This window comes from Taudactylus pleione, unplaced genomic scaffold (assembly GCF_031769625.1).
Source record: "Taudactylus pleione unplaced genomic scaffold, aTauple2 ptg000125l, whole genome shotgun sequence".
Taxonomy (NCBI): domain Eukaryota; kingdom Metazoa; phylum Chordata; class Amphibia; order Anura; family Myobatrachidae; genus Taudactylus; species Taudactylus pleione.
In genome coordinates, this window is record NW_028284527.1 from 6239201 (window position 1) to 6260679 (window position 21479).

At 40.9% G+C, this 21479-nt stretch overlaps 1 protein-coding gene across 1 annotated transcript; it reads right to left on the bottom strand.

Moving 5' to 3' along the window:
* Nucleotides 1–1479: 1479 nt before the first annotated feature.
* Nucleotides 1480–6252, bottom strand: LOC148523919 (actin, alpha cardiac muscle 2-like). Its single transcript, XM_088472537.1, has 7 exons — nucleotides 6146–6252; nucleotides 4268–4408; nucleotides 3610–3934; nucleotides 3176–3337; nucleotides 2309–2500; nucleotides 2035–2216; nucleotides 1480–1880 (listed from the first exon to the last, which is right to left on the bottom strand). The coding sequence occupies exons 2-7, from the start codon at nucleotides 4394–4396 to the stop codon at nucleotides 1737–1739; spliced, it is 1134 nt and encodes a 377-aa protein (XP_088328663.1). The 5' UTR covers nucleotides 4397–4408; nucleotides 6146–6252; the 3' UTR covers nucleotides 1480–1736.
* Nucleotides 6253–21479: the final 15227 nt, after the last annotated feature.

Here is a 21479-nt window from a genome sequence, read left to right on the forward strand (position 1 = left end):
ATTTGTGAAGTAGGAGCATAGCTGAGAAGGCAGCTTCCCATAGGTGTCCCCACTCCAGTGAAAGCTGCTCGGGGCAGTAAGTGCAGTAATAAGCTGTGCACCCTGTGGAATCTCACTCTTGCACATGTATTCTGTCAATTTAAGTTTAATGATCAGAATATATAATACAATCTGCTTTATTGACTAATAATGATTCAAATTATATAAAAGTCAGATCCTAGGTGCTATACATAAATACAGCAGTGCCAAAGGAGCTACCCCTTAATGTCAGATAGTGCATCACTAAAGCATCCTATTCCCCCAATGGGACCTCAATGCCCAGCATAATACTGCCACTGTTTGCTGTTTTTCTCTTCATTTCAGAGAAATACCCCACTGGCACAGTTGAGTACAGGGAGGGAGGAGGGGCACTATGACATGCACTTTCTCCAGGTACCATGGTTCCACGCTACTCCTCTGACTGCATGGGGTTTTCTTTGGGTGCTGCAGTTTTCTTCCACACTCCAAAACATACTGGTAGTTTAATTGGCTCCTGACACAAAATAACCCTAGTCCAGTGGTTCTCAAACTTGGTCCTCAGGATCCCACACCGGTCATGTTTAGTAGGTCACCCAGCAGGTGCACAGGTATATTCATTACTCACTGACACAATTTTTAAAGATCCACAGGTGGAGCTAATTATTTCACTTGTGATTCTGTGAGGAGACCTAGAAAACATGCACTGTTTGGGGTCCTGAGGTCCGAGTTTGAGAACCTGTGACCTAGTCTATATGTGTATCCATAAAATAGGGTTTATAGACTGCAAGATCCACTGGTGTAGGAGCTGATATGAATGGCTGGTATGTTCTCCATATATCACTGTGTAATATGTGTGCGCTGTACAAATAACTATTGATAAGTAAATGTAACGATAAATATGTCAGGGCTAAGGATATCTAGATGTTGGCCGAAATACAGTATTTACAGTTTGTCACACAATGTTCGCCAGAAGGAGGGCTAGCTGTTACACACCATATGTACAGTATATTTGCATGGGATTGTGAAAGCTGCTTTTACTTTGTATAATATTTGACAGCATGACCACAAGACTTTGTTTATATACATAGTTACCCTCCAGTATTGTCAGACACTTTCAATGTATTTCTAATGTGCACACAGCTGGATGAAAAGGTGACAGTACTGCCCACTCACTGAGTTCTGTTCTGTTAAGCCAGTAGCACATGAATAAAAAGTCTACTACCATAAATAATGGTACTTTTTTCTCCAAGTATCAATAAGTACCAACACCTTCAAGACTTTGGTGTTGATGAAAGCCCAAAACACTTATTTTTAAATTGTAAATAAGTTTGAAATGTGGTATTATTGATATGTATCCCTGATATTAGTGATTGTACATCGGATAACTTGTCAACTAAATGGTGAGATTAATAAATAAAGTATTTAAATTTATCTGTTAATAATTCAATTAAAACAAGCAACTCAAGAGGGGCAATGACTCATTTATTGTTCCTGGACATTTCTTTAGCTTCTGAAAGGTTCATGTTTTAGAAGTTACAAAACATCTTAAAATAAATTACATTTTATGTACACTTTCCATAATCTTTGAGTCACAATGAGTACGAGGTTAGAATGACAGACATTGTCATTTGTAGAGTGTGGGACATTTTCTGCAGCCTAGAGCAAAGAATACTGCCAGCCTGAGACAGAATGTTACAACTGAGATCAAGTGAATAAGTTTAGAAGCATTTGCGGTGGACAATGGATGGACCAGCTTCATCATATTCCTGTTTTGTGATCCACATCTGCTGGAAGGTAGATAGGGAAGCCAAGATGGAGCCACCAATCCATACAGAGTACTTGCGCTCAGGTGGAGCAATGATCTATGAGAGATAAGATAGAGGTTTAGATTCTAGCATCTACACTTGAATTGACAACATAAATTGTCTGATGTTTTAAAGTAAAGATCTCTTTAACAGCAGATTCCATAAGGTGAGGCATGTAATATGTATATAACTATATGTAATATAGTCTTACCTTGATCTTCATAGTGCTGGGAGCCAGAGCAGTGATCTCTTTCTGCATGCGGTCAGCAATACCTGGGTACATGGTGGTACCGCCAGACATGACATTGTTGGCATACAAGTCCTTCCTGATATCAATATCGCACTTCATGATGCTGTTGTAAGTTGTTTCATGAATACCAGCAGACTCCATACCTAGCATGGTATAAATCAGAGCTTTAGCCTCACAAGAAGCCATTTTGTGGATGCACGGAAATGAAACAAGAAAATAAATAATTACTACATACCAATAAAAGATGGCTGGAAGAGAGTCTCTGGGCAACGGAAACGCTCATTGCCAATGGTGATGACCTGTCCATCAGGCAACTCATAGCTCTTCTCCAGTGAGGAAGAGGAGGCAGCAGTGGCCATCTCATTCTCAAAGTCCAGAGCTACATAGCACAACTTTTCCTTGATGTCACGGACAATTTCACGTTCAGCTGTAAGTGGATGAATCAATAAAGATGATAAATAAATAAATGAACAAACATAACAATAATGTACATGTACAAACACAGTAGCTCTAAAATAAATGGATGGTGGTCACTGTGACAGCCTCATGTCTTTTGAAAAAAAGGAAACATGGTAAAGAAGGTTCTGCAATGTCTGCATGTCAAATAAATGTAAGTGGCTGTTTTATATATGTTTTATAAAGTTTATAAACTTTCTATATAAACTACAGACATTAACTTATAGCCTTATTAAATAAAGTTTAGTTTCAATGAGGTAAATGCATCTTAATTCTTACCTATTCTTTTCAGCAATACCTAATAAACGTGTTAATTGATCTCCTGACCTGCAACTTAGTTGATGGGATTTACTTGTTATATTTCAAGACAGGAAATTTGGGCTCTAAACTGCCTTAAAAATAAATACACTGACCTGGAAATGCTGAAAAGTATTTTTGCAAAAACAAAAGAATGTAATATTTCACTATTTTTCTGTTTGTTTTCATTTTAAAATATTTTTAGTTTATTGTATATTGGCATTTTGTCTATCAATGTATTAATTTACTTTGGGATGGCTGATGCACGTGATGTAAAATCCTGGAAATACATGTATAGAGTGGAGTAAACACACATAAAGATGTAGTGATTACAGAGTTACCAGCTCACCAGTTGTGACAAAAGAGTAACCGCGTTCTGTCAGGATCTTCATCAGGTAGTCAGTCAGGTCACGACCAGCCAAGTCAAGACGCATAATTGCATGTGGCAAGGCATAACCTTCATAAATTGGGACGTTGTGTGTTACACCATCACCGGAGTCCAGCACAATACCTTGAGGTAAAAATCATTCCTTGTTTAATGTGGAATAGGTTACAGCTTATAGAATACTGTACAAACTTAGTAGACACTTCACAGCCTTGCAAATGATGTTTAAACCTAATGTACATATTATACTATTAAATGTACTTTCAGTAGGAAGATGTACTACTGATAGTGCTACAAATTTAAACCACATTTGTTTAACCATACTTTGCATTTCATGATGATTATTAATAATGAATTAATTATACTTGGTAGGAAAAGTATGTCACTTTGTCACTTACCAGTGGTACGGCCAGAGGCATAGAGAGAAAGCACTGCCTGGATTGCAACGTACATAGCTGGGACATTGAAGGTCTCAAACATGATTTGAGTCATCTTTTCACGGTTGGCCTTGGGGTTCAGTGGAGCCTCAGTGAGCAGGGTGGGATGTTCCTCTGGGGCTACACGCAGCTCATTGTAAAAGGTGTGATGCCAGATCTTCTCCATGTCATCCCAGTTGGTGATGATACCATGCTCAATTGGATATTTAAGAGTCAGAATACCTCTCTTGCTCTGGGCCTCATCACCTACATAGGAATCTTTTTGACCCATACCAACCATGACACCCTGAAGAACACAAAGGGGAAAAAAGTAAAAGTGTAGGTGAATTGATCTATTGTACATGACAAATGCCATAGACACTAGAGTACATATTAGATTACTACCATATAAATCAGTAGTTCTAACAAGCCAATATAGTTGAACTTCCTTTCTTTCAAATAAATTACTTAAGCATTAAGTAATCTGCTATCTTTTTTATTTATTCACAAACATGATAAAGGAGAAATATTTCCAAACTCTGGACAAGTTGTGTTCCACATATATTTAGTATTCTTCGGGATTTAATATATATTATTCTATCTATCTATCTATCGATCAATCGATCTATCTATTACATACCTGGTGGCGGGGACGCCCAACAATAGATGGAAATACTGCTCTTGGGGCATCGTCTCCAGCGAATCCAGCTTTTACAAGCCCGGAGCCATTGTCGCATACAAGTGCGGTAACCTCTTCATCGTCACACATGGTGGTAGCTTTCTAAATTAATAAATATAAAACATGACAACATTGTAGATACTTGCACTTGAGTCCCTGTATTGTACATTTGCCAACTACACAAAGCCTACACATAACATAGATAAAGAAATGATATTTGTAAGCATCACTTATACTTGTTACTTGTTAACTGTATCTGTGTAAACATTATTTCTACATTTTATTATTTTGGTAAATCTTTTATTTATTTAATTATTTCTTTATAGAGTTTGCCTTAGCTCTGGGACACTTAAAACAGTAAATAAGTATTTAAAAGGACATTAATAAGTTCTCTTATTAAGAAATAAATCCAATTTACATTCGATCCCTTTAAATTAATTTCCACTCTAGCTTTTAATTCATGTTAAAAATACAAATTCATAAATTGTATTGTCAAATATTGATATTTTCATTTGATTATTAGATGTAAGTTGCTGTTTCATTTTTATCTATTGAAGATAATGCACATTTCCAGTAATAGGAAACATAAGGTAGCAAAAAATGTAAAGTGAATACTTGATCTTTTATTATTCACATAATTCTATATATAGTTTTTAGGGAAAGCTTACTGAAATAACACATTAAAATTATAACCTCTGACAATCAGGATAAGTAAAGCTGAACATGTCAGTGCTGATATACTGTATACAACTCTCCTAGCCAGAGAACTAATTCTTACAGGCAGACTCCTGTGTTACAGTCTGTGGGGGAGATGTATCAAGCCTTAGAGAGTAATAGAGTGGAGAAGTTAGAAAAACAATATCACTCTCAAAGGCTTAATACATCTCCTATGTAATATGACAGTGCTGATGTGATTACATTTACAAAACCCTAAAACAAAAAAAAGCCCTAAATTAGGATTTATTATTTTTACAGAATTGTAAATAACTATAAGAATTTTTAATTTCATGTACAGTACTTATTTACTTTCATTATTAAATAAGGCTCAGTTAAAATATACTAAAACAACACTTTCATGGAGCCATGATCTATTCATTTAAGCTGTGGATTGGAGCGACATATCAGGTACATCGTTTAGTGTGTATCCAGCATTAGATGTCCTAAAGCTGGGTACACATTAGACGATCAGCAAACGATGTGATGGTCATCCAAAGTTCCCTTGAACTCCCTAACAAATGATATAGTGCATACACACTGTGCAATCTTCCAAACAACTGAACGATATATCTTGCATCGTTTGATGGTTATATCGTTAACTACAAAATGTTAACATATCTCCTGGTCGTCTGGTAGTGTGTATACACTGCACGAATTGAACAAATCATTAACGAAATTGTCAGATTGAGCTGCATGTAGAGGCGACCTGAAGATGCGACGGCCGCCGCCATGGGCATGCGCATAGTGCGTACACACCTGACGATTTGAAAGATTTGTCATTCCGATCCATTGGAATTGGTCAAATCGTACGAAAAATTGGCTATTATGTACCCAGCTTTAATTTTATATTTCAGCATCATTATATTACATTCAATTAAATACTACCCATACAATTTCTATTGGCATACAATATTAGCTTTTGCGATAGCAATAATAACTTGTATTTCTTATGTATATATCGTTATTACAGCTCACATGTATTACATGTAATATTCTGCTGGTTTGTTGTCACATCTGGTGCCTACTGCCTAACGTTATCCATTCCCCCACTTCCCCTGTGTCCCGCCCTCTGCTACAGGTGTCCCCTCCCACAGGCTGGCATTGCCCCTCTCCCATTCTCACCTTGGGCTCCGGTCTGTCTCAGGCAGTGCAGGGGATGCTTCTGCTAGCTCTACAGCTCGCTCAGGCTGCAGTCCAGTCTAAATGGTATTTATATATAACCCATGCCTGCCTCCCAGCCCATCCTTCGCTCCGTGATCTCTCCCCTTCTGTCTATCCATATTAGGCTCTTGGGCACCAACCTTGCCCCCCTCGGGCTCTCTAACTGGCCGCAGGGTGCCCATACATGGCCAGTCTGGTCGGGCACCAGGTAAAAAGAGGCTGGAGCCGTAAAAGGATTCTAATCTCTATAGTGCCCGCTCCTCCTGCAAGCCCCACGGCAGCGACACAGAGGGAGAGTGCGGACACATGGTATGCCAAGCATGATCCCATAATCCCCATATACCAGAGCACTCGGGGAGAGGGGTCTGGGACAAAGATTTAGAGGGGACAACTGTGTAACTCGCCAGTTCTTTGTTCCGCCCTAGATTACAGTATCACAGGCAGCAGCACAGAGCCTGTTATTGTACATCCTGCTAAACAGATGAAGCAGAAGTACCTGACCTATCACCTGTATGTAACACATTGGCCCCTATTTCACAGGACCCTAACCATCGGTCCAGTTAGAACAAAGATAATATCAGCTCATATTTTCAGACATTAAATCCTTTAGATATTGATTTGTGATTTAAACATTCAAATGAAATGACAGTTTTGTCGGTGTGTTGTCAGTAAGCTTTGATGCCTATAAACTATTCTATAAGCTTTTGTTACATGATTGATGTTAGGCTGTTTTTTTAAAGCATTGTAACCCTCATTTACTAATACTACAAAAGAAAGGCAAGTCGCTAAACATGTTAACCATCAGATGGATTCATCCTCCTTCATCCACATGGCAGTTTTGAACTGTGCATCCATTAAAGATGGATATTACTTTTTTTTTTTTATAAAAGTATTTTTTTTCATTATTCAAGACAAATGGGGAAATCTTCTAGTAGCATACTGACATAAATACAGTATATATTTTAAGTCTGTTATGCAGAGGAGAGATGGCAAAATTGTGTTTTACATTTAATGCAAGTCCATTAATGTACCACCAGGCGCTCCTGAGTATAATGACACCATATATACAACTTAAATGTGTAGGTAAGTTGGGACTGTAGGTACAAGTTATATATGTTAACTCAATTAATTTGCACTTTTCACATGTAGGGGTCCATTCATTATATTAATTATTGGGGGCACTGCCGAGTCTGAATCAGCTGTTCTGCTGCGCATGCTTGTACGTTGGTTCACGCATGCACGACCTCTGGCGGAAGGAGACGGACGTGGGTGGAAGGATGGCCATCAGTAGGTTACCCATCGATGGTTACCATCGATGGTACCATTGGTGGATAACATCAAAAGCATGAAACCATTGGCTATGAACCATCAATGGTTTCACCTACTGGAGGTCATCCCCGTTCTAATACTGGCCAGGCAGCAGGCCATTCAGGGAATGGGGGTGGGGCTTTGTGGGTCATGTCGGGGAGCGGAGCTAGGCTCCGTGTCCTGGCACATGAAGGGAAAAAAAATTGGTTGGCTCTGTGCCATTGATGGCAGTGAACCATTGGGTCACTAGCATCGGTGGCAAAACCATGGGCCATCAGTGGTTAACCATCGATGTTTGTTAATTATCGAAGGTCATTGGCCATTCCTACACACTCTTTGCAACCCAGGAATCCTTCCCATAGAAAGGGGCTGCTGGCCGAGAACAAAAACATCTGAAGATGGCATAAGTTCCTGCAGTCAAACTCCGAAAATATAGTATTTTCCAGGGGCTGAAAGGTAAGCATGAGATATCTGTGATATCTCCTGCGTTACCTTTATAATGAATGGCCCTGACACTTAATTTCCACAAAAGTAGATGAAAATGTTATTTGAATAGACCCCTTGGACTTTTTCAATTATGTTCATTTGTGTTTATTGAGAGTCCCCTTATGTCAGCACTAAAGGATTCAGTATGTAAACTCTATCTAATCCACCTCTTCCATTAGATCCTGTGTGGGTCTAATACATGTAATAGTCATAGCAGGTGGATAAAAGTTGATCTCAAGCACTGCGCTGTTACTGCACTCTGCTGTGGAAAGTACTGTACTTGTGGAATTAGTGAAATGACATCACAGGATTGCCTCTTTAAACAAGAAAAGTAGCACAAGGCATCCACTTTGGAGGCTATGTGACTGATACATTGTGCTATACAACCCATGACAATCCCTCCATGGCCCCCATTTATCAATGATCACTTTTGCAACGTGATCAGGGCATGCCAGTAACGCCCATGATCGCATTGCAAAATGCGATCCTATCGGCCAGATGTATCATCCGGGACATGCAGGGACAAGGTCTCTTCCCTGCGATGTCTCCGGAGAGCTGCCGGCCAGTGCAGGGGGTGCTGCGGACTGCACATGCACAGCTGCCATAGCCGGGGAGGGTCCCGGCAGATCCCTCCACTGGCTAATAGTGCGCAGTGTAGCCCATAGGCTACAGAGGCTAACATCATCTTCAGTTGGCTTAGCTGTGAGGGCCAATATCTGGAATGCATCGCATTCCGGATATAGGTAAATTTGGCAGTATCGCATACCCCATAGAAAACCTATGGGGGAGGCGGCTGTCAGCGGTAATGGAGGGATCACAGCAGGCTTTATTGGACTTTAGTGTTGTCAGTATCCTTATTTAATGTGCCACAAGGATCAATTATGTGACATATTTGTTCCTCAACACTCCCTTTCTTCATCCCCTTTGTGCACCAGTGATATCAGCAGTCAGCAGAAGAAGTTTCTTTGGCTTCCTGCTCTGTTCCCACAGACTTGTAACCTAATGTTAGGGGAATAGAACTGTGATGCTCCTTTCCTCTTTTAGCAGCACGTGCCTAGAGTAGGAGTGGCTGTAATGTTCTCTAGGTCTCTAAACTCATAGAAGAGAAAAAGGCTGCTCCAATGTAGGGTAATGTCTCAACATTTTCTATTAATCAATACAATATAAAAAGTAATTGAGCAGAAAACAATTCATATTGCAGATTCCATCAATATAAAGTGAATACATTGTCAAAGAAACACAATAATAATAATAAACATTAAGCACATTTGACAAATGTGCAAAAAAGCTACTACTGTACATTAGGTACACTGACTTCTGATACAGAAGTCCATCCAGTAAATGCCATATCCTGAATACTGTATTTTAGAAATGGAGAGGCTTATATCTTTTCCACTATTACCAGCATAAAAGCCTCGCTAACATCAGAATCCATCCCGTCCTTACCGTTAATGGCACCAAAACTCTCATGCACGAACTCACCATTTCTCGTCTAGACTATTGCAACCTACTCCCCTATGGTCTTCCTCTCTCTCCACTTCACTCTATTAATTCTGCTGCTTGTATCATTTTCTTATCCTGCTATATGGCAAATGCATCTCCCTCTGAAACATGCCGCACTGACTCCCTAACTAACTCAGAATCCAGTTTATACTCCTCATCTATAAAGCCATAAACCACTCTGCCCCCCCTACATCTTCAACTTAATCTTTACAAATGCTCCCGTCCATTCCTCTCCTACTCTGACTGACGCCTTTTCCACCCTGGTCATTTCCTCACACGCTAAACGCCAAGATTTCGCTTGCGGTGCTTCCAACTTTTGAAACTCACTTCCTCATCAGATTCTCATTCAACCTCCCCATACTTCTCCATCCCTTGACCACTTATCTTTTCCAGTTTAACCGCCAACTAGTGACATATCTATAATAGGTGCAGGGTGTGCGGTGTACATGGGCTCCTGGATCTAGGGGGGCCCACACCACACACCCTTATAATAAGAGATGTGTGGGTTCGGTTTTACTCGGATTTACTCAGTTCTTTTCACCAAAATTATCGCAAGTTCGACTTAGTTCGGATTTATTTTATTGGCTATCCAAAACACGTGATAGCCGATAGCCAATAAAATGCAGTTTTTGATATCCGAACATATCCGAGTAAAACCGAACCCGCACATCTCTACTTATAATTAGTATACTGACTTCTGCCGGAGTCCTGCGTTGGACGGTTCTTCTGACTTTAATCACCTGGCCCATTTTCCAGGTGATTTGCACATGCACAGTAGTGATGTCCCCGGGAAAAATCTAGAGTGTACTGCGCTTCTAGAGAGGAGGGCCTGTACAGAGGCAGCAGATGGGCTCCCTCCTGTCTTAAAATGCCCATGCCTTCAACTGTTCCTTTCTTCCCACTTGTTCTTCCCTAGTACATTCCGTGTCACCTCCTCCCCCCCATCAGTGACCTATACGTTGGGCACACTTTCACTGAATTCAGAAGTGATTTCCACCTGTGACTCCTGCTAGCTTCAGTGAGTGTCCTACCCAAGTTATCTGTCCTACCTAGTCTAGTGCCATATACTGTAATCGTTTTGTATTCATGGATCGCATTCTGTTGTGTATTGTATTTAAGATCAAATACCATGTAATTGTGAATTGTTTTTTTATACTCTGGGCCTGATTCAGAGCTGAACGCTCTGACCAGAGCGCTCGCTCTGAATCAGGGCCCTCCTCCATGAAAATGGAGCGTCCTCCTGGACGCTCGCATAGCTGTGGGTGACCACCCACAGCTTATGCGAGCGTCCATGATGATGGTCGCGATGGTCAAGACCATCGTGACCATCGGGCTTGCGACGGAGACCCTGCGGTAGGGTCTCGCTGCCGCAAGCCCTGGAGTGATTTTGGCTCTATCAGAGCCAAAATCACTCCCACTGACATCACTAGTGATGTCAGTGGGGCCGGCTTCAGACGGTAGGCGTTCCCATGGGAACGCCTCCATCTGGCAGCCACGCCCCCGGCACGCCCACCAAAGGGGGCGTGCTGTCAATCAACATCGACAACACGCCCCCTTTGGTGCGAGACCCGGAGCGACGGAGAGCCCGTCGCTCCCCGGGTCTTGCGCATGCGCACGACGGAGCTCCCTCCATCGTGCGCATGCGCAGTGAATGACCCCCTCTGTTCTAAACTGTACGTTTTGTGGCATTATATAAATAATAATAATAATGTTTTCATTGTTTAAGTGAGTCTGATGCATCACATGTTCTAAGCATTAAGTTTTATCCATGGGGTAAAGTATTCCCCAGTTTTATTATCCTTAACAAGAGTGAAGCAGCAATCTGTTGTTGGGTTATTTTGTAGATACTAAGAAGTCAGTTATACAGAATGTTACACTAATAAACAGCTTTGTTTATTGTTTCAGTAGGCTAATCTATTTGCATTTGAAATCAGGAGCCTTCATCCTAAAATGTTACTTAACTCCTTCCATCTTAAAATGTCCGTAGACATAGCAACTTGATTTGTTTAGGCGCACATCCACTACCCAATTAAACAGCGATTGAACAATAATGACATCATTAAATCGCTCATTAATTGAGCACAAATCGGGCATGCAAATGTAGGAAACGACCAGCGATGCGTGCTCCCGCTGGTCGTTTCCGACATCAATCATCGCCCGAACATGCCGGTCAATCTGCTGATAACTACATATTGACCATGTTCGGGGATGATGGAGAGTGCCTACACTGAACGACATATCGTTCAGTGTAGGCACTGCAGGGGATGGGGAACGAGGGTACGATTACAATGTTGTAACCGTACTGTCTTCTCGGGGTCGGGTAGTGAATGTGCATCTTTTGAAACTCTTTATTGCCCCTTATTTGCTATATTTGTGGTCCAAAAATGATGGCCAGGACAGTCTGCTGCTGACGGAGCTCACTGACGAAGCCGTAGGTGAAACGCACGTCTCCTGCCTGTTTGCTGGGAGTGCACGTGGGGACTCCTGCTCTCTGGACTCTCCGCCGCCGCACACACACAGGTATCTCCCCTGTCCTATACAATGGACATCCGGACTGCACCACCTCATTTACTGTTCCCACTGCACTGTCTTATGATATCAGTGGGGTGAGGTGCGCTCATTGCAGAGACCGGCGCTGTTCCGTTCTTTTACTTTACTTTCATGGTGCTATTTGTACCATTGGTTATTTCTATCAGCTGATTATATTTTCTATTACATTTCACAGAGATGGTTATTTTATCTTAACTCACTGTTTATTTCTGGATATTCTCTCACTTCCCCAGTGGTCCACCAGTAAACCAGCATTTATATACCTGGCTTTAGGTGAACATACACGGGTGACAGTATATGTCCGCCATCTTTCTATCTTCATACCATCATGGTATATGTGGTGGGTCCGCTCATATCCCATTCAATACTGGTGTACATGGGATACAGAAGCCACCTATCCCCTTACCTTAAGTGAGTGGTACCTTGACTGTGTCATTACAACTCATATATTATTCTGTCACAAACACTGGATTTATCATTCATAATAGTTATGGACTATTACCTGTAACAAAATGACTAAGACATAGGCACTGCTTATAGGTGAAATCTGTCCATAATGTATATGTTGTGTTTATACATATGTGTCGAAGCTGAATAATTGGCTGAGACAAGTTCAGTTTAAAATTTAATCGCGGCGACGCCATCTTGCGAATGGCCGCAAGACTCCATTTTGAAAATGAGATCGCAAGACACCATTTTTGTGGTCAGCGTCAATTCAAGTTATAACTCAGGAGCTAAGAACAGATGGCAATGTTTTTGTTAACCTACCAAGGGCAACTGGAAAAACAAGCTTTCTGAGTAAAAGTAAATAAGAAGAGACAATGGGTATTTTTACATACAAATTGGGAATCCCTGGATGCAGATAAAGTATAGTTGTGGCAATTGTAATATAATATCTACACATTTGGATTTGTCTGAATCCTAGACAGGATGGCCCCAAATTCCACAGCTTGAGGTGGTAAAACATTTGCATTTCACACAAGAGTCTGTGAGAACAAAAGAGGTTTTGTTTTCCTTTGAACACACAACAGGTGGGGGCCTGCTGACAGAGGGCATGTAGAACTATAACCCTCAGCCATCCACACTGCTGGATGTTCACTTCATGTATGAGAAACTATGCACTTAAATCTCACCCATTAATAACTAGCGTCCTTATATCAAACCCCGAATGCTCACACACTACATATTCGCACACAAGGTTCCATTAGCATCAAATTGTATGATTCAAGTTGGTTAAGTTAGTTTAAATGCTAAGAAATAGATGTTTTTGATATCTAAGGTATTATACATATTAAGCAAGGTGTGTTTGGTTTTGTTCTGATGCGTACGCTTTTTACAGAATCCCGGTGTTATCGGTGGAGAGATCGCATCATGCAAACTCAAGTTACGGATCGCAGAACTTACAAGCAACAAAATGTTTAGTTGATGGAATGTTACAGGAGGCGTTACCAGAAAGACTCCGGCTGTTAGAGGCAGGGAAAGTCTATTTGAAACAACCTGTTAAATGTATCGTTACATATGCTTCTCCTCTGGGAACCAATGAGATCAGCAGGAAGTTCCCCCTTTGTCCTGTTTCAGTCTGGGGGGAAATAAATACATGTGTCCGAACACTGGTTTGCCAGTTCATGCTGAATTTTGGATGAACTGAGGATATCTAGTCAGAAGTCTATCTCTGGGTTCAGAGGCGCAGCGTATGTATAACCGTACTTGGGTCTGTATTATTTCCTTTTACGCCTAACTTGTGTATGTATAGATTGCGTGTAACTGACTGTACTTTTACCTGAATAATACTTGTGCGTTGGAAACACAGATTCCACTCCTGTCTTTATTTACGGTTAAACTGCGTACGCAATTAGCGTTCTGTTTAGAGGTTTTAGGCAGGGTTTTGTCTTAGAGGTTCTAGGCAGGTGAATCTTAGAGGTTTATAGGAAGGAATATATTAAAAGGTTTATTTACAAATTCAACAGTGGGGGCTCATCGGTTTATCACACTATCTGATACACGATAACACTCGGTCAGTTCTCTCTCAGCAAAAGGGTGGAGGCGCCTTTTGAGAGACACATTAGTCTTTCATTACCACAGTGTTGCTGAGAGCGTAGTGCCGGTTATTGTGTAGAGGAAGCGCTGATCAGAATCCAGGGACAAGAGAGGAAAAAAAAAGTTTTTTTTCTCTGTTGATAGAACCTTACCTTTAGAGGGGTGCCGCAGTATTGAGTATGCGGCTGAGACGCATTTTTGCATACGCAGTTAAAAGTCATTATACGCTTGTGTGGTAGTCGCATAATTGTGTATGCGGCCGGTCGCACAATAAGCGTATACGCATTTCCGGTTCTGCTGCCACGTGTCTGAACAAAGCCATTGAGGTTTACATTTTTTTCTATCTACCAATATCTGGGTTAAATGTTTATTTTCTGCGCAGAGAAAAAGTGTGTAACAGTGTGTGTATTGTTGGTAGGGGTAATTTATTCCCTAAAGTTAAGGGTACCGTATGATCCTTAAGGGCTAGGTGCAAGGGTTAGCCTAGTCGCTCGGTAAGCAGCTTTACCATTCTAAACACAGTAGCAGGTGTACATGTTGTCTGTGTTGTATAGAGGTGCGTGAGAGTGGCCGACATACAAACTCTCATAGGTTTGGAAGTTACCTTACTAAAGCTTATCTGGGTCTGGAAGTTGCCTGTTTCAAAACTTATCTAGGTGTGGAAGTGGCCTTACGAAATCTTATCCAGGTGTGTGGGCGCCACATTGCCAGAAAATACATCCGCGACGCTGAGTTGCAATACGGGCGAGCCGCAAATTGGCGCGCACTGGCGGCAAAGTAGCGTCGTGGAGAGTATTGCCAGCAGTTCACGCTCACCTCCCCCACCTTATGTGGATGGAGGTGCAAGTTCGGTTACCAAAAATACCAATAAAAATGTAACAAGTAATTTGTACCCCCTATTAAGTAACCATAAAGAAAATGTTTATGATGTAGAAGATGAGCCTATTGTAATGTCTGTCATTTCCCATGCTGTACAGATGATAGATGCTGCATCACCACAATCATGGGTGGTGCCGCCATCTCCATCGGTAACAGCGAGGGAAGTGTTAATACACTCGGCACCCATTGAGGAAGTTGTTAATACCATACGTAGCAGCAGCAGATTAAATCCCCAGCCAGGTAACCAGGTCAAAAGGTAGCAACGCTGCCGGTCTGCATCCCATTCGGACAATAACTGTTCCAAATGGAAATGCAGATGCAAACGGTGTAGTGCCCACGAGGGAAGTAGTAATGCATTGTCCATGGACAAGAGCAGAACTGAATTCCATCATAAATGACTTCCCCAATCCCAAAAAGGAACTAGCCAAATGTCAAAGATTTTTGAGAAATTTGGGTAGTTCTCATGAGCCCACTAATAAAGATTGGCGTGTGGTGTTAAGGGGCTGCCTGCCACACAATACCGATGTGACAAAATTTATCATGGACTGTGTATTGGATGGCGACGTTCCCTTAACAGACCAAGTAAACCAAGGTAACATTTCCCGCATTGTGACTCAATTGGGTGTATATTTTCCAGTAGTAGTTAACTGGAACAAAATCTTCACAATCAAACAAAAAGAGAGTGAAACTGCAGAAGAATATTGCGACCGGGCTCTGCAGGCTATCACCCAGTACACTGGGATAGAAGATATTAAAGATAGCACTCACCACAGGGGAATGATAGTCACGGTACTCATGGACGGTCTGAAAGACGATTTAAAGACCCGGGTTCAGACCTCACAGCCTGGCTGGCGGGGACTTACAATAGATAACCTCATAGTCTGCCATAGAACATGACAAAAACATCTAAAAAAAGAGGGAGACCCAGAGCGAAAAATTAATGGCTGTCAGTATACAAGCTCTGGAGAGAATGACGTTAACATCACAGCCAACCGACACACCTGCACCCACACACACACCTGAACAATTACATGTCCTCACCAATCCCACACCACAGCAAACACATCCTTACCCCACATATCATACACAACCACAGGTCCCATACTCATATCCCCCACAATATCCTTACCCTCCCTATCCTTACCCATACCCACCACCTTTCCCTCTTGCTCAAATCCCACAACAATCTTTTCATCCACCCCGTTCAAAATTATGTTTTAACTGTCACCAAGTGGGACACATAAGTAAGTACTGCAAAGTGAAGAGCACCACACAGGAACACGAGTTTCCCATGGGTTCATAGGTAACCCCAGTATCTTCTCCCAGGCCTTATATGACTGTTTACAATCTTTTCAACCTATCAATGGATCTGTTCTAATGAAAAATGTGGACGATTTATTGTTGTATTTTGGGTCATGTTTAAATGATATTAAACTGTTTTGCTTTATCTCCCACTCATAGGACACAAGGTTGCTAAGGATAAACGGCAGCCATGCCAGGCTGAGGTCGACTACTCGGAATACTATCCAACCCAGTGGCACAGGCATTATTTAGAGCAGTAGCTATTGATAACAATATTTAATTGCAGGAACCTGTATGCAGATACTATATCCCTAGAATTATTAAAAATGATAGGGGGACTTATTTTATAGGTGACGTTTCCAAGAACATGTGTAAGATGATGGGTAATAACACTGAGATTATCCCAGATTGTCTTTTCCTTTATTTGCCCCCCTTTGAGATACTGTCCAAACAGGCAGCCTCATGTGAAAATATGATAATGAGGTTACTGTGCAGGGTCTCACGAAGATGAATGAGAATAACCAAAATTGAAAGTGTTATTAACTAACATGTCTAATGCAAAACTGTCATGATGTCAAAATCTGGAAGAATTTGTTATGATCCAAAAATTATTTAGCTCAGGTTGTTTGACTGATCGGTGGAAAGGTCCGTATCTGACGATATAGCATCCTCAAAGGGTGGCCGGGGAAGATATGTGGGTCCATTCCACTCACTATAGGGAGGTTAACCAACCGGTGGAGATACAAGGCAGAGACAAGGCCGATAACGTGGACCTGTCGATTGCGAGCTTGTGCTGGAAGGATTAAAAAGGTGACGGTGAGATATCTGAGCTAAAGAAATGTGTAGATCAGTGCTTCCAGCAATGGAGTGGTCTGCTGTGGTCATCCTAGTTCTTTTTCTTTCCAGAGTTTTTGTCATGATGATCTGTTTGGGGATACTCAGTGTCTGTGATGGGGGACCGATAAAGAAGATGTGAGCTGATGGCGGAGCTGATGGAGTGGAGTCAGGAGGAGTGCAATGCCAATCAGGGGAGTTTCTGACCAATTTTAGTATTGTAATTGTTATGTTATTTGGGAAAAATACTTCCAAAAGTTATGACCCTCACACATGTTGAAATGCTGGGTATAAATGAAAACACACTGTCACCATATCTTCACACACAATATGAACACAGAGGCAAGATAAATATGATACCTGGTGATATGCATAAAGCCGCTCAGTTAATCAGTGAGACAACTGGTTTCCAAGTTTTAGTCGCCCTGGATCCCACCAGGATTGCTAAGGATACATTAAATTTTAGATATATCCAGGAACTTGCTAAATTAATAGATAATATCACCGAGATGTACGATGACACATTCAGGTACACAGGGAGAGAATTGCAAGCGTACAAGAAAGAACTAGTGCAACACAGGCTAGTGTTGAATTATTTAACTGCTGTTACTGGAGGGTATTGCGTAACGTTAGCCACCCAATTTGGAGTAAAGTGTTGCACTTATGTCTCCAATGATACCAGCGACCCTAAGGAGGTGATAGACCAGAAGATGGATGAGATTCTGCAGCTAAAGTGGGAATTTCGTAAGAACCATAACGCATCAGTGGCTGAAGCAGGGGAAAAGATAGAAGGATGGGTGTCATGGCTGAACCCAGTGAAATGGTTCTCGGGTCTAGGAGAGTGGGTCCAGGAAGTGGTCGCCAGCGTAGGCAAATTCTTGATCCTTATACTGATTGTCATCATAGTAATTGGCATATGCGTCTGGTGTGTTCCTATTGTGTTGAAGTGTGGAAAATGTGAAAACAGAGTGAAACGAAGGAATGAAACTATGATAGTGGTCAGATATGATAATATGTATACTGAGGTAGATACAGAGCTGCACTACAACCCTGAGCTAGGAAGTACCATCATTTAAATGTATAATATTTAGACATGCATAGAAGATATTATTGAAATGTTATTTATAGAACACCCAGACAATGTAAAGTCTCAAATTCCCCTTCAAAACTACTGTTATAAGACTGGTGCATCCCCACATCTGTCACATGATCTCCCAAGATCCGCAGTGTGCGTATAATAGTAGTTTTATGCCCCCGCCTAGAGACACATTGTTGATGAATTAAGAACCACCTTGTGCCATCCCATGATAACACTAAATAATATGTGAATGTAAGCCCAAAATTAATTTTTATAGCAGTTTGTGATAGCATGTTGTTTGCTATCAAAGGGTGGACTGTCGAAGCTGAATAATTGGCTGAGACAAGTTCAGTTTAAAATTTAATCGTGGCAATGCCATCTTGCGAATGGCCGCAAGACTCCATTTTGGAAATGAGATCGCAAGACACCATTTTTGTGGTCAGTGTCAATTCAAGTTATAACTCAGGAGCTAAGAACAGATGGCAATGTTTTTTTTAACCTACCAAGGGCAACTGGAAAAACAAGCTTTCTGAGTAAAAGTAAATAAGAAGAGACAATGGGTATTTTTACATACAAATTGGGAATCCCTGGATGCAGATAAAGTATAGTTGTGGCAATTGTAATATAATATCTACACAATTGGATTTGTCTGAATCCTAGACAGGATGGCCCCAAATTCCACAGCTTGAGGTCGTAATACATTTGCATTTCACACAAGAGTCTGTGAGAACAAAAGAGGTTTTGTTTTCCTTTGAACACACAACAGGTGGGGGCCTGCTGACAGAGGGCATGTAGAACTACAACCCTCAGCCATCCACACTGCTGGATGTTCACTTCGTGTATGAGAAACTATGCACTTAAATCTCACCCATTAATAACTAGCGTCCTTATATCAAACCCTGAATACTCACACACTACATATTCGCACACAAGGTTCCATTAGCATCAAATTGTATGATTCAAGTTGGTTAAGTTAGTTTAAATGCTAAGAAATAGAGGTTTTTGATATCTAAGGTATTATACATGATAAGCAAGGTGTGTTTGGTTTCGTTCTGATGCGTACGCTTTTTACAGAATCCCGGTGTTATCGGTGGAGAGATCGCATCATGCAAACTCAAGTTACGGATCGCAGAACTTACAAACAACAAAATGTTTAGTTGATGGAATGTTACAGGAGGCGTTACCAGAAAGACTCCGGCTGTTAGAGGCAGGGAAAGTCTATTTGAAACAACCTGTTAAATGTATCGTTACATATGCTTCTCCTCTGGGAACCAATGAGATCAGCAGGAAGTTCCCCCTTTGTCCTGTTTCAGTCTGGGGGGGAATAAATACATGTGTCCGAACACTGGTTTGCCAGTTCATGCTGAATTTTGGGTGAACTGAGGATATCTAGTCAGAAGTCTATCTCTGGGTTCAGAGGCGCAGCGTATGTATAACCGTACTTGGGTCTGTACTGTATTATTTCCTTTTACGCCTAACTTGTATATGTATAGATTGCATGTAACTGACTGTACTTTTACCTGAATAATACTTGTGCGTTGGAAACACAGATTCCACTCCTGTCTTTATTTACGGTTAAACTGCGTACTCAATTAGCGTTCTGTTTAGAGGTTTTAGGCAGGGTTTTGTCTTAGAGGTTCTAGGCAGGTGAATCTTAGAGGTTTATAGGAAGGAATATATTAAAAGGTTTATTTACAAATTCAACATATGAGACCTGGCTACGTGCCTTCTCTTTCATCCATAGTGAGAGATATCAGACTGTTTAATTTTGATTGTATTCTATAACCCTGATACCAATTATAATCTTCTATGTTGATATGTGTTGATACTAACATATGGTGACCTACATATGCTCACTTATACCTAGTGAATCATTACGGATATTTACATAGTGCCTTGAAGATTTTTGTACTCACCTGTCACCTTTCATTTTGGTCATCATGTATTGATACTGCGGTTCTATGTTCCAGTTTTCACTTCAGAGCTTATCTGTTCAATTGTTATACATTTTTTTATATATGTTCACCTATTGAATTCATTATATACTCCTGCTATTATAGCATATTATCGGTGACTAGGCACAGTCTGATCATTGTCATATATATGTTACTATGCCTTCATGTATTATTTACCTGAGATATGAGGGTCATTGACACCCTCTCCTGTATATCGATTGGATATTCTCTTGCTATTACAGCATATACCATCGGCTACTAGGCATAGCCTGATCACTGTCATCTATAGGCTGCTACGCCTTGTGTACCATTTATCTGAGACATGATGGTCATTGATACCTTCTCATATATATCGATTGGCTTATTTAGCTTAATTTCTGTTATTTGTTGTCTAGTCTTGTCAGTCCTTTTTTACATTTATACACTTATTAAAAGTTAAGTTTTATACTACAGATGCAGATCCTGTGCCCCAGCACAAGAGAGTACTTCTCTTTCTTTCTCCCATACTACACCTTACTCTCATGGGTGCACCTCCTTTGTGCCATTAATACATTGGGATATATCCCTTGTACTGATCTCTTTAATTTTAGTGGAGTTTTATCTGCCTCATCTCTCTATATATACAGTGCTTAGGGTCTCCCCATACCCCTTTCCATAGATATACAATCTGCTAGTGTGTATGGTCATTTACTTATCATGACTCATAGGGTCCAGCTGCATGACTAGATATGTCCAATTTGGCCATATACATGAATGATTAAACTGGACCATACTTGCCAACTCTCCCTCATTATCAGGGAGACTCCATGAAATAGGAGCAATCTCCCTGTCTCCCTAAAAAGTTCTGCAATCTCCCTGAGTGCACTTTCCCCCATTATTTAGCTGTTATATTAAAAAAAGAAATATTTACATTCAAATGGGATCATTAGTATCATTTCCCAGCATCGGGTATAAGGCACAATGATCCCTATGGCTACATGCGTTTTCTGAAAAGTATCAATGTGTTTTCATGAACAAATATAGATTACTAACTGCTTTGGGGCTCATTTACATTTGGATATAAATCAGGTTTATTACACGCCCCTCAGATGTAGCAGTACACGCCCACATTACCTCACGCTCATAGGTGCGGCTTTCACACTCCCTGAAATGCTTTTACAAAAGTAGGCAAGCATGAACTGGACACAGATTTGTCTGTGATCCCTTGGGTGGAGAGGCTGGGTAAAAAAAACATAGGGGGGGGGGGGGAGAATGTTTAAAATAAATCCTATCAGATAAAAAAAAAGTAAAGGTTCAAAATGATATAAATTGGTAGGTAGAAAATACTTCAGAGCATTGGTTCCATGGGTCGATTATTCTGGAC